This window comes from Paramisgurnus dabryanus, chromosome 14 (genome assembly GCF_030506205.2).
Source record: "Paramisgurnus dabryanus chromosome 14, PD_genome_1.1, whole genome shotgun sequence".
NCBI lineage: Eukaryota > Metazoa > Chordata > Actinopteri > Cypriniformes > Cobitidae > Paramisgurnus > Paramisgurnus dabryanus.
The window spans coordinates 33,488,387-33,500,974 of NC_133350.1; the positions used below are offsets into that span (position 1 = coordinate 33,488,387).

At 37.9% G+C, this 12,588-nt stretch overlaps 1 protein-coding gene across 1 annotated transcript in view; it reads right to left on the bottom strand.

Moving 5' to 3' along the window:
• The window catches only part of atg7 (ATG7 autophagy related 7 homolog (S. cerevisiae)), a 111,738-nt gene extending 99,209 nt beyond the window's left edge, over positions 1 to 12,529 (bottom strand). Inside the window, exons 1-8 of the mRNA XM_065265950.2 lie at positions 12,099 to 12,529; positions 11,064 to 11,257; positions 8,713 to 8,767; positions 7,776 to 7,893; positions 7,545 to 7,622; positions 7,350 to 7,466; positions 1,329 to 1,475; positions 649 to 737 (exon numbers count right to left, since the gene is read on the bottom strand). Of these exons, the coding sequence (XP_065122022.1) occupies positions 649 to 737; positions 1,329 to 1,475; positions 7,350 to 7,466; positions 7,545 to 7,622; positions 7,776 to 7,893; positions 8,713 to 8,767; positions 11,064 to 11,226 (767 nt within the window). The 5' untranslated portion in view covers positions 11,227 to 11,257; positions 12,099 to 12,529. The remainder of the gene's footprint in view (positions 1 to 648; positions 738 to 1,328; positions 1,476 to 7,349; positions 7,467 to 7,544; positions 7,623 to 7,775; positions 7,894 to 8,712; positions 8,768 to 11,063; positions 11,258 to 12,098) is intronic.
• Positions 12,530 to 12,588: the final 59 nt, after the last annotated feature.

Here is a 12,588-nt window from a genome sequence, read left to right on the forward strand (position 1 = left end):
CAAGCCACCCATCTATTAAACTTATAGAAAACACTGTGCCATTACTGTTGCATTATGGACATGGTGACATTATAATACCATAGCTTGTGCAGAGGGTTTTAAATGGGAATTTTTCTCAACAGGTAAGGCTGCCATACAATATGCTTTTTTGGACATATTTCCAGGTAATAGTGTGTTATTGGACATGACACGATAATACCATGCATTAGATTCAAAATGGTTTCATCTTCATTTTCTGAGAAACTATATAGAGTACCAGGTTAAATACCATGTAGCATCAATGTACCATGGCATGCATGATTTAAGTATGTAAGGGTGTCATTGGTACACTTTTGATAAAAGCGTCTGGCAAGGTGACATTGATATGAAATTTGTTAATTGTTTTAATATCTAGGTTTCAACACATTTTCTATATTTTCACAAAAGAAGCAGTTTGAGACCAAACCACAGCAAGACCCCCTGTTGAGTCCTCTTCCTCTAGATATTAGCAGATGGGTGACAATAATATTTTCTCACATCCTTTCAGCTTCAAAACAACTCTCTTTGAAATTTAAAGTAAATGACATACCGGAACACTTGGAGGAAATGAGTTGAAATATAATTTGACACCAGCGGGATGTGTGTTTGACAAGCTCATTATATACGTACCAATTTTTTGCCAGTAGGATGAGGAGGTTTCTGAGAGGCCAGCCTGGATGTTGAGGCAGCGTGCAGGGGTCATAAACACCCACAGTAATCTTTAAAACAAATCAGGACATCATTTCACATACGGTTTAACTGTGATCATTCATTCCCACAACAATTATTTAAAGAGTAATGTGAAGGGTGAACGCATGGAAAGCTCTACTGAAAAAGGCTGAGACAGATCCAGCACCATCTGTGATTCCTACAGGATTTTGTGAGATGATGGCGCTGGATGACTTCACACTCTTATTAGCATATTCATGACATCATCACTTCGTACTTGGATTTACTCTCTGAACTGTTGCATGCATTACTGTAATATAATACAACTGAATGCCAAATAAAGTCGTTCTCATTTACATATTTATGTATCAGTATCTGTGGTACAACCAAGAAAACCAAGCTAAGGCATGCATGTGCGAGCATTTGCATGTGAAATCCAAAATGAGCCAATATTTGGCATGACATTTCAAAATGTCTCACTTTCAACATTTAAACTATGTAATCTAAATTCTATTGTGAATAAAATATATGTTTATAAGATTTGTACATTATTCCATTCCTTTATTACTCACAATTTATACAGTGTAACAACTTTTTCTGATTTGGGGTTGTAATAATAACAGCTTTATAGTTGAAATTACCTTCTTAAGATCCGTGAAGAAGCTGTTCAAGTCCTTTAGAGGAGCAACTTCAACAGTGTCATCTGTGTACTTGAGCAGAAAATGTGGGACTGCTGTGGACCCAGTCGATAAGCAAAGATTATCATACGCCATCTGCAAGCTGAAAATCTGTGAAAAAATAATCAATTCGAAACAATCAGCGCATCTCAAAAACAAATCACACGCAATTCAACAAAATCGAGGTTTATTGATGTTTGAAAAATATTTAATCACTGACAAAGATGTTCTTTGACGTCTATCTCAAAAATTTGCTGCAAATGTATTTGCACATTTATGCCACACATACATATGTCAGGATTTTCATTTAAATATATTGAAGTACCATCAAGCTGCACAGTGAAACAAATGAAGAGTTTAAATGCAAGACCCTCTAAATGCATCTGACATGTTTTCTTGTAAATCAAGAAGTCAGTAATTGAAATGCCTTATTTTCAAAAATTTAGCTTTAGTTATTTTAAAATAACTGTAAAACCATTTTTATTATCTTTTTTTGCAAATCCTCCATTCCTTAAAAAATTCCACTTCTAAGACATAGTAAGCAGTTCAAAAATCAATAAAGATTAGTGACTTTGCAAATAATGAATGTCAGATTTCAAAATGACAAAAAACATAGAAACTAAAGCACACATTAGGAGGCACTGTGATGCATGTGGCTGCCACATTTGGGTTATATTCAGGTCCAAGTACTCACAAAGGGACCCAAGTTTGAATGTGATCCACGGTCATTTCACATTCATCTTCCGTGAACTTTAAGGACTTCACTGAAAAAACAACATGGCATTTAACACATTCTGCCAACAAACCGGTATTTCTGGATGGCCTGAGGCTGGGATTAAGCGGATTTAAAGCTCAAGTTTTTGACGAACATATAATGTGTAGAGAGCATTTAGTCATATATACGTTCCAACAGCTTTCAAACTAGCACTTATTAGACCGCTCATTAAAAAACCACACCTTGACCCACACCTGATTTTAGACCAATCTCAAATCTCCCTTTTCTTTCTAAAATATTAGAAAAAGTAGTGGCAAACCAGCTACGCACATTCTTAGTGAATAATAATACATATGAAAAGTTCCAATCAGGATTCAGGCCCCACCATAGCACAGAGACAGCATTGCTTAGAGTTTCAAATGACCTCCTTTTAACATCCGATCGTGGTGAAATCTCAATCCTTATATTACTAGACCTTAGTGCAGCCTTTGACACAATAGATCACACAATCTTACTCAATAGACTAGAAAACTATGTTGGCATCAGTGGTCAGGCGTTAACCTAGTTCAGATCATATCTAACCAATCGATATCACTTTGTTTATGTAAATGAGGAAGAGTCATATCACTCACCGGTTAAATACGCGTACCACAGGGATCAGTTTTAGGCCCTGTCCTATTCTCGTTATATATAGGTTACCTCTAGGAGACATTATCAGGAAAAATAACATACGTTTTCACTGCTATGCGGATGATACCTAGCTTTACATCTCCTCACATCCTACCGAAACACACCAGTTCTCTAAGCTAACAGACTGCATTAGTGATATTAGTGACTGGATGGCACATAACTTTCTTATGCTAAACTCCAATAAGACAGAGATACTTATTATGTTTGGAGCGATTTGGTTCAATAATATGTCAGATTACAAGATGCCCATAGAGGGCTGCACTGTGGTGCCATCTTCCACGGTTAAGAACTTAGGCATGATGTTCGACAGCAATCCATCTTTTGATAGTCATATCTCCAATGTCTGCAGAACAGCATTCTTCCATCATAGAAATATCTCAAAAATACGCCATATGCTGTCTGCATCAGATGCAGAAAAGCTTATCCACACTTTTATGACCTCTAGAATAGACTATTGTAACTTGTTACTCGGGGGATGTCACGCAAATCAGGTAAACAAGTTACAGCTGGTTCAAAACGCCACTGCAAGAGTGCTTACTCGATCTAAAAAGTATGACCACATAAGTCCAATTCTGGCATCTTTACACTGGCTACCAGTTAAATATCGCATACAATTTAAAATATTACTAATCACTTACAAAGCCTTAAATGGCCTAGCACCCTCATATATTAAAGAACTACTATCAGAATACAATCCAACACGTACACTGCGATCACAAAATTCTGGCCACTTAATTATCCCTAGAATATCAAAAGTGTCAAAAGGTGGTAGATCATTTTCCTACTTCGCCCCTAGGCTCTGGAATGATTTACCAAATAATGTTTGAGTATCAATTTAAATCTAACCTTAATACATTCTTCTTTAACAAAGCATTCACATAAAATGTCAAGTAAATGTACCTATCCCGCAATAGTTAGTTGGTCTAGAACAAAGCATTACATAACTCATCTGGGCAATATACTTATGCCGCAATAGGTAGCCTGTCTGGAACCGAGCTGATTTAAACCACAATACTAAGGCTGTGACTGTGATTATATAACCATGAGACCGACAGTTATAGTTGAACACTGTCATTAGAACTCTATAACTGCTAAAACCGTGTTAATAAAAAAAATTATCATAGAGAATGTTTAAAAACTGATTAAAAACAATTACCGGTAGTTAACAGTCTGGGCCCTATTTTAACGATCTGAAACGCAAGTGCGAAGCACAACGCGCAAGTGAGTTTGTGGGTGGATCTTGGGCGCTGTTGCTATTTTTCCGGCGTGAGAAATAACTCTTGCGCCGGGAGCAAATCGATAAGGGGTTGGTGTGAAGTAGGTTCATTATTCATAGGTGTGGTTTGGGCGTAACGTCAAATAAACCAATCAGAACGCTATCCAACATTCCCTTTAAACCCAAGGGCGCAAGCTCCATGGCGGATTGCTATTATTATGACGGATTTACCAGGCGTACGCCAGGAGCGGTTTAAAGCTGAGGAGACCCACGTTCTTGTAAGAGCAGTCAAAGACAGAGAAGTTATTTTGTATGGGGATGGGAGAAACCCGCCCAAATCAGCGTAGGTTAAACAGGCGTGAGAGGAAATAGCCACAGTCTCATCAGCTGGCATCCCCATCGTTGCGCCAAGCGCTACAATGATGTCAGGAGATGGGGGAATCCCAAGTTTGCCAGCATAAATCGGGCACGCCGTGTAACGGGAGGTGGATCTGCCTCTACACAGCACCTGACGCCAGCAGAGGACATTGCTTCGTCCACCCTCACAGCTGAAAGGGTTTGGGGGCTTTGAAATCGGACCCAAGAAACGCAAGCAAGGTCCAACCCCAAAGTACTCTTACAAATCAAGTTCATATACATTAAGGTTTCTTATGAAAACATTTTAATTATTATTTACATAAAATAAACGTAATACAGCCACACAACAAACTTATGAAAATATTTTAATCGTTATTTGCATGACAATTTTTTAACGCAGCCACACAATAAATAAAAACTATTACCACAATGCTCACCACTATGATTCCTCTTATCTCGTGTATTAATATTTTTTATTGTAACAATTTATGATTTGCAAACATAACTGTTGCATCTGTGTAGATAAGATGCAAAGTGTATGCGCGTTGTGCACGCTATACATTATGGTCAAGCATGCGCCCTTAAAATAGCATAATGAACAACGCGCCACTGACTTTAAACTTTTTTTTTCTGGTCAGTGGCGCAATTGTTTTTTGAAACTGCAAAATAGCATCAGAGATGGTTTGCGCCGGAACACGCCTCTGTTTTTGCGCTGAACCGCCCATGGAGCGCAAGTTCATTCCCTAGTTTGCCGACGTGCGTTTGTGGAGGGAAAAACCCGCTGTTCGCCGGTGCAAAATATGAATGATACATGCGTCACTGACAAAGTCAATTGCGCTGGGTGCAAGATAGGGCCCTCTGTGTTATTAATGGTCTATATAGTTTCCAGCTGTATTTGACACTTTTAAAAACAGCATAAGTGAGATGTGCAGATGACTCATGAACATAGAAAATATATCAGGTCAATTGACAGTTCGCAAAGACCGGATCTTCTTAGTTACTGTCGCTATGTCCGACAAGATACACCGGGTTACCAGGTTACTTTTGATATTAAACGAAGGTGATAGAGGTGAAAGCACATTCACCGCTAAATGTCTTTGCTGTTAGTTTAAACATAGAGCAAGTAGCTAATCAGTGACTGCTCGTTTATTCAAAGTAGCTGTCCTATAACAGACAAACGCTGCAACGCGATACATTTATATTTCTTTTCCTGCATCTATTAATGTAAAGCTGCTTTGAAACAACTAACAATTGTGAAAAGCGCTATATAAATAAAATTGAATTGATCATTCCCATTTTTGACAGAAGTGGCGTTTAGTGGAGTTTTTTTAAATGATGCTAAAGTTTTTTTCAAAACAGCGTCACCTTTATGAGCGACACCATTTTTGTAAAAACCTTTAAACAGCTAGCATCAAGGTGATTTTTATTAAATGTATAAAATAATTTCCCCTCAGGTTCACACAGATGACAGAAGAGTGACTACAGGTGTAGTTCATTACCTGAAGAATCTTACCACAGGTGTTGTTCATCTCATGGTCCTGGCTCTATAATTACTTATGTTGACAATTACTGTTAGTAGCTACGTTTAAAGGAATACGCTCACATTTTGGGAATTTAGCTTATTCACCGTATCCCCCAGAGTTAGAGAAGTCCATACATACCTTTCTCATCTCCATGCGTGCTGTAACTCTGTCTGACGCAGCCCCCACTAGCTTAGCTTAGCACAAAGACTGGAAGTGAATGGCTCCAGCTAGCAAACTGCTCCCAATAAGTGACAAAATAACGCAATTTTTTTCCTATTTATGTGTTGTGATTTGTATAGTCACACCGTGTACAAATAAGAAGGTCATATGAGACACAGACATCTTTTAACAGTATACAAACTGGGAACTATATTCTCAGAATGCGAAAGCAGTGATACTGGGGGGAGTGATTTGCACAACTCTGACCAAACTCTCTGCTCCTCACCAGGGGCTTCTCGGGTGCTGCGAGCAAATCACTCCGCCCAGTATCACTGCTTTCGCATTCTGAGAATATAGTTCCTAGTTTGTATACTTTTAAAAGATGTCTGTGTCTCATATGACCTTGTTATTTGTACACGGTGTGACTATACAAATCACAACATATAAATAGGAAAATGTTCGCATTATTTTGTCACTTATTGGGAGCAGTTTGCTAGCTGGAGTAATTCACTTCCAGTCTTTGTGCTAAGCTAAGCTAGCGGGGGCTGCGTCAGACAGAGTTACAGGACGGACTGAGATGAGAAAGGTATGTATGGACTTATCTAACTCTGGGGGATATGGTGAATAAGCTAAATTCCCAAAATGTGGGTGTGTTCCTTTAAAGGGCAATGCAAAATCTACATTAAAATCCCCATTACAAGGTGTTTGGACATAAATGTGTGTTGGCAGTGTGTGAACACAACAACCCTACGATGAAAAATATCCATCCGCTCCTTGTGTTTTAATCCACATTAAACCAAAGCAGTCTCATTAAACATGCCGTTTTGATTCTCTTATCAATTTGAGGTCACACTGATAAAGCCCCGCCCATTTACAGTCCTGCATTACCATAGTTTCCACCCTCAGCAAATTGTACTCTGTCCACAAGATACTACTGTCTCAGACTGTATTAATTAGATCTATTTTGATACATTTTGATAAATGATACAGAGGCACACTTAAAAAATACCTTAGGTCTTGTAAAAAGACCATAATAGGTGCCCTTAAATAAAGAATGTGTTATTGTTTTTATTGGAAAACATATCATTTGAATTGTAGAAAAATATAGGTATAATATAAAATTTCAGTTGGAGTCCCCGAGGTCAAGTCCATAGTCCATCCTTTTAGGGCCAATTCAACATAACGCATTCAAACATTATTAATTAAAAATTATAAACAGGACATGATTTCCACAATGCATTGTGTAATGACTCATTATCCTTCCCAAAGAAATAACACAAAGCGTCCTCATCAGAAGTGAGTTAAACGTGGGTTTATTTACGCACCTGTTCAGCATTGAATCTCTGCTCTAATGACACCGGCTCCTGCACCAGCTGGACTCCTTCCACAAAGCAGAGGGCAGGAAAGCAGAACCAATAATAGAAATGATATTTCTTCAGATCCTGCATAAACAAAAGGACCAGTAAGAAAAAAAAGTACTGTCATTTAAAAGAACACTGAATGAATGCATTCATACAAACCGCAAATGTCAAGAGGATGAATTTGTTTAGGACAGAGGAGTCTTCCACTGCGGCCCCTGATTGAATTGCACTCCAAATCTGTGAAGACGACAACGTAACATGTACTAATAATCCAATTTCATTAAGGCAGGAACAACTTAACTATAAAATCCATTATAATTGATAATGACAACAATATAATGTTGAACCTTCACTAAACTACTTAGATGATTTCAAGAAACATTGGTTTACCTCATTGGCTGCTTTATCAAGTAGAGCTTTCTTGTCTGTAGTTTTAAAGGCTTCTAATGTGTTGGTATTGTACAGAGTCCCATAGGCTGGACAACAGTGAGCAGATGTGGGTCCATCACTGGACAAAAAAAATCAGTATATTGTAAACAAAACAATCCTATAAAGATTCTATACTGTATGGAGAGTCATGGGATATCTTATAGACGTTTTATAATATAAGGGCAATGATCATTGATTTAAAGGGACACCAGGCAAGTCTGAGTGTTATTTCTCTATTAGCTCCCCCTAGTGTCTGGGAGTACATGCTTTCAAACACACCGCAGTAAAAACAAATTGTTGTTCCTCCCCCCTGGCAACCCAGCTTATCAGCTGTCAACCCATCTGAGCAGAGGAACCGGCTATTTCCAATCCAGTTATGTCAATCGAGGTAAGTAATATTTCCTTTACAACGGATTTTTTATTTTTATTGTGTTGTCATGCATAATAGTATTTTTACCGTGAATGACTGATATGAACGAGGCGAACTACTGCCCTCACTACGAGCCCTCCCTCGGTCTGAAGCTTTTTTCTTTTCTCGGAATCTTCCGTCAAGGGTTTTCGCTGCTTCTTCCCCGGCTCTGCAATCTGCAACAATCGCTAGCCGTGTTTCGTTCGCCTGCCTCTGTACTGTATGCCGTAAAGTGATCCTGCTTCTCGCGATATCCGAGGCTTTGCGAGAGTGAAGGGCGGCAAGTCGTATACAGCGAACTTGCAAGTGGCGTATTCTTCCTACAGGTGGTAGGGGTGGGCAAGAGAGTCTTTATTCATCCTGTAATGAGTTATTTAACCATATAACGACTTACGAAGATGATTTATTAAAATATGCTGCCTTGTGTCCCTTTAAAAGTTGTTTTAACCAGCTACATTTCATAACATGGTTGAAATGTTTAACACTTACACATCAAACGCACTGAACTCCAAGGTCAAACGTGTTGGCAAGCCAATAGGATCACCTGCAGTTTAAAACATATTACACAATTACTGTTTAAAGACTTTTGACAGTACAAGATTTTAACATTCTGCACATTCTGTCATATGCACAGTCAAGCAAATGTAAGCGCACATTTTTTTTTTAAACACAACCACATTAAAATGGGCTTTTAAAGTGCACCTATTTTATTGCTAAAAACACCGTTATTTTGTGTATTTGGTATAATATAATGTGTTTGTGTGGTTTATGGTAAAAACAACACATTATTTTCCACATGCTGTACATTTCTGTACATTTCTGTACATTTCTGTACCTCCAGATTTCTCTCTCTTTTTGTGAAACGCACTGATTTTGTACAAAACTCAATGATTTAAAGAGTTCTGTGTCCCTGATTGCCCAGATAATCTGTACATTGTGATTGGCCTGAATACATCTGACATCAGACGGAAATGTGACGCTCCTTACCATGTTTAAAAGATTCGGTCACAATCCAACGCTAACAGGAGTTAACTTACAGGCTGTGAGTCCAAGCGGGATGAATTATGATAATGTCGGTCTTGTCATTACCAATCCCACAAAGTAAATTGTTGCCTACAATTCATGTGTTTGTTGTAGTCCAAGAAAAGAGATTTACTTTGAAAACGATAACTCACGTCATTTACGGTGGGCTTTGAACCTTTTGCATATCGTTAACATGTACTAATACACACTTACACACCAAAGAAAAGACCAATGGTCATTGGAAAATAGTCCCCTGCTACTTAAAGTCACCAAGGGGACTATTTTTGGGCAGTTCGTAATATCACTACGCCTGTTGCAGCCATGTTACATCAGCAAAGTCACTGATTATTACACCAGTTTTGAAAGTATAGTTCACAATGTAACTACAGAAGAGTCAAGTTTTAAATAAGGAAAATATCGATACTCTTTGGGGTTTTTTTTGCGCGCGATGCTGATGGTCTAATCAGATTCAATGGATTGTGCTAAGCTATGCTAAAAAGTGGAATGTCCCTTTAAAGGGATAGTTCACCCAAATATCTGTCATCATTAACTCACTCTCATGTTGTTACAAACCTGTATAAATTCATGAGCCCATTTTATGCTACTATGGAAGTGAATGGGGCTCATGATGGGTTGGATTACAAACATTCCTCAAAAACCTTTAATTTGTGTTGTTCATCAGAACAAAGAAAAATATACAGGTTTGTAACAATGTGAGACTGAGTAAATGATGAGAGAATTTTTGGGTGAAATATCCTTTTAAATAGATTACCGGTGTAAAAAAGGACTGTTAATAATGCGGTGTATCGGCACGAATCTCCTAATACGTATCACAATACTGGGGTTGCGATACATTGCAATACTGTAAAGCAAGGTGATATAATGAGATATTTCCTATTTTAGTAGTATAATAGGACATCATTTTAGGAAAGCTATCATTGAGAACACACCCCCATGCTAGTACTTCCTGTCACTGTTTAGGTTAAGAGACAAGAAGAATATCATCTACTGATCGGGATGTAAATTCCAAACAAAACAACTGCCATGAATCTTGTATGATATTTATTTTTAAATAAAGCTATTGTATTTTTAAGAATCAACACAGTATTAGCAAACAAAATATATCTTATAAAATATTCTTGTTTGGTTCGACTGAATCGAACTCAAGTTCGTTTTCCCCCTTGGTGCGGACCTTTTGGGCAGGTGAAAATAACTCAAAATCGGGTGCGGACCAAACAACCGTACTGAGACCCAGCTGAAGAGGTGGTCCAAAATTAACTCTGGCATGGTTTGTTTAAGTGAAATGCAGAAAGGACTTTTTTGGAGTTAATTGGCTTCCATAGTTCTGCAGAGTTGCATTATGGGAAAGTGAGTCGTGGGTTGACCTGGAGCTCCTAAGAGACACGCTGCCTGGAAAATATTTGGATATCACGGCTACTAAAGAGGACGCATAAAAAAGTGTTCAGCCAGTTTAGAGAACAGATGAAGGAGAGAGGATTTGAGCATTCTCCCGCACAATGGCGTATAAAAGAAAAAAAAAAAACACCAAATCAGTAACAGAACAAAAATTGCATTACGAATGATCTCCATGATTTTGCACTTTCTGCTTTCCCTCCACCTGATCAATTCTGTCCAATGAAGGAATGACGTTAACATGCATGTGGTTTTGTTTACAAATTTTGGTTCACTTGCAAAAAGGGCAGTGTGAAAGCGCAGCACACCAAACAAAAAAATTTACATTTTATTTGGTCTGGACCAAAGCAAGTGAACTAGCAGACTTTCCTGCTATGAATACAAATGTATAAATAATTACTCACCGTTATAGTAATAGCCTTTGATGTTTCTTGGACTTTCATCTAAGCGGTAGTCAATGAGTTTCTTCTGGGTGAGCTGATGCCAGAATCCTGCCTCCAGAGCACTGCAGAAAGGGGCAAACTGCAGCTTTGGGGCAGCCGCACCTTTCTCCATCATCTCTGCCATCAGGACTGAGTGTTTAGATTCCTCACTTAAACTGTAATGAAACAAACCATAAAAAAATAAGTATTCAAAATGACTAAAATGTCCAGTGCAAGACAGAGACATCTGCGCTGCTGCGCATGTCTGACTAGAAAAGATCTGATGAGTTTTATTTAATGTAGTCAATGAAAATTCTTAACCAAACCCGTCTCACTTTCCTTATTTCATAGAGAATTTTTTTTAAAGCTGCTTTTAATTTATACAATGAAACTGAGCAAGCAGGTTTTTCAATGCAAGATTGTTACTAAGTGAGCAATGTAATACATTCTAGCAGCTGTTCTTCACATATGGCTATCCAATTGCTTCATATGATTTGTATTTTAGTGCATGAGTTATATTGACTACCTTTATAATATGTTCATAGTGCAGTCATCAGTGTTAATGAAATACAGTGAAATAATACATCTGTGTTGGACATTTTTTCTTGCGATTTAAAATGTATTTCTAGTGGATTTTGACATAACACAAAAGTGGAAGTGGTTTAGTTTGGTGAACACTTTTCAGACTTTAGTAGGGTTTACTGTCTAAACTAACCATATAGGAACATGATAAACCGTAGATACTAAACTAATCACAAGCAGTCAACAAATTACTAGTAAAACTGTTTGGCTGTTGTAACGTTACTGAGATGTTAGTAACTGCTGTGTTGGTCTCGTTGAACAAACTGAGTGAATTTAAGATAGCCTTCTGTTTATTACGACAAAAGCAATGAAACACCATTACGAAGTATGACGACAAAAATCTGAGTTCATTACACTCATTTAATATTTCATGTAAACAGTGAACATAACATCAGAGCAGTAGTATGAACATGTGAAAACACAAATATCTCTTACCAGAACTGGACTTCCTGGTCGACGTCACGTGACCGCTATCATCACGTGCACCTGCGCAGTCGCTTTGTTTTGGTGTCACTCAGAGCTAGCGCTACTCAAACGACTTATTTTAATTAATTTACCAAAAAACAAATAAAGTCACAATGTAAGACGTGATCGTTTAGCTATTATAACAAATAGAAAACTAGTTGTTTCGCAACTGTAAAATAATATCGTCTTGCGTGTGTTTAATTTAAAAGGTGTTAGCAAAATAGTATTTGACGATGTGCAAATGTAACGTTAATCAAATGACTTACAAGAAACGCATGAGATTTTTATGGTGCCTGAATCATCGAATAAAAGGCAACCACCCAAAATAACAGAAAAACACAGACAAATAGACAGGAAAATACTGACAAAAACTTATATACTCCGTTCCTTTTCATGTTGAGCCCTATGAAAGTGAAATCGGTGCATTTTCAGAGGCAGTGCAAAGCAGATGGGCGTTAGT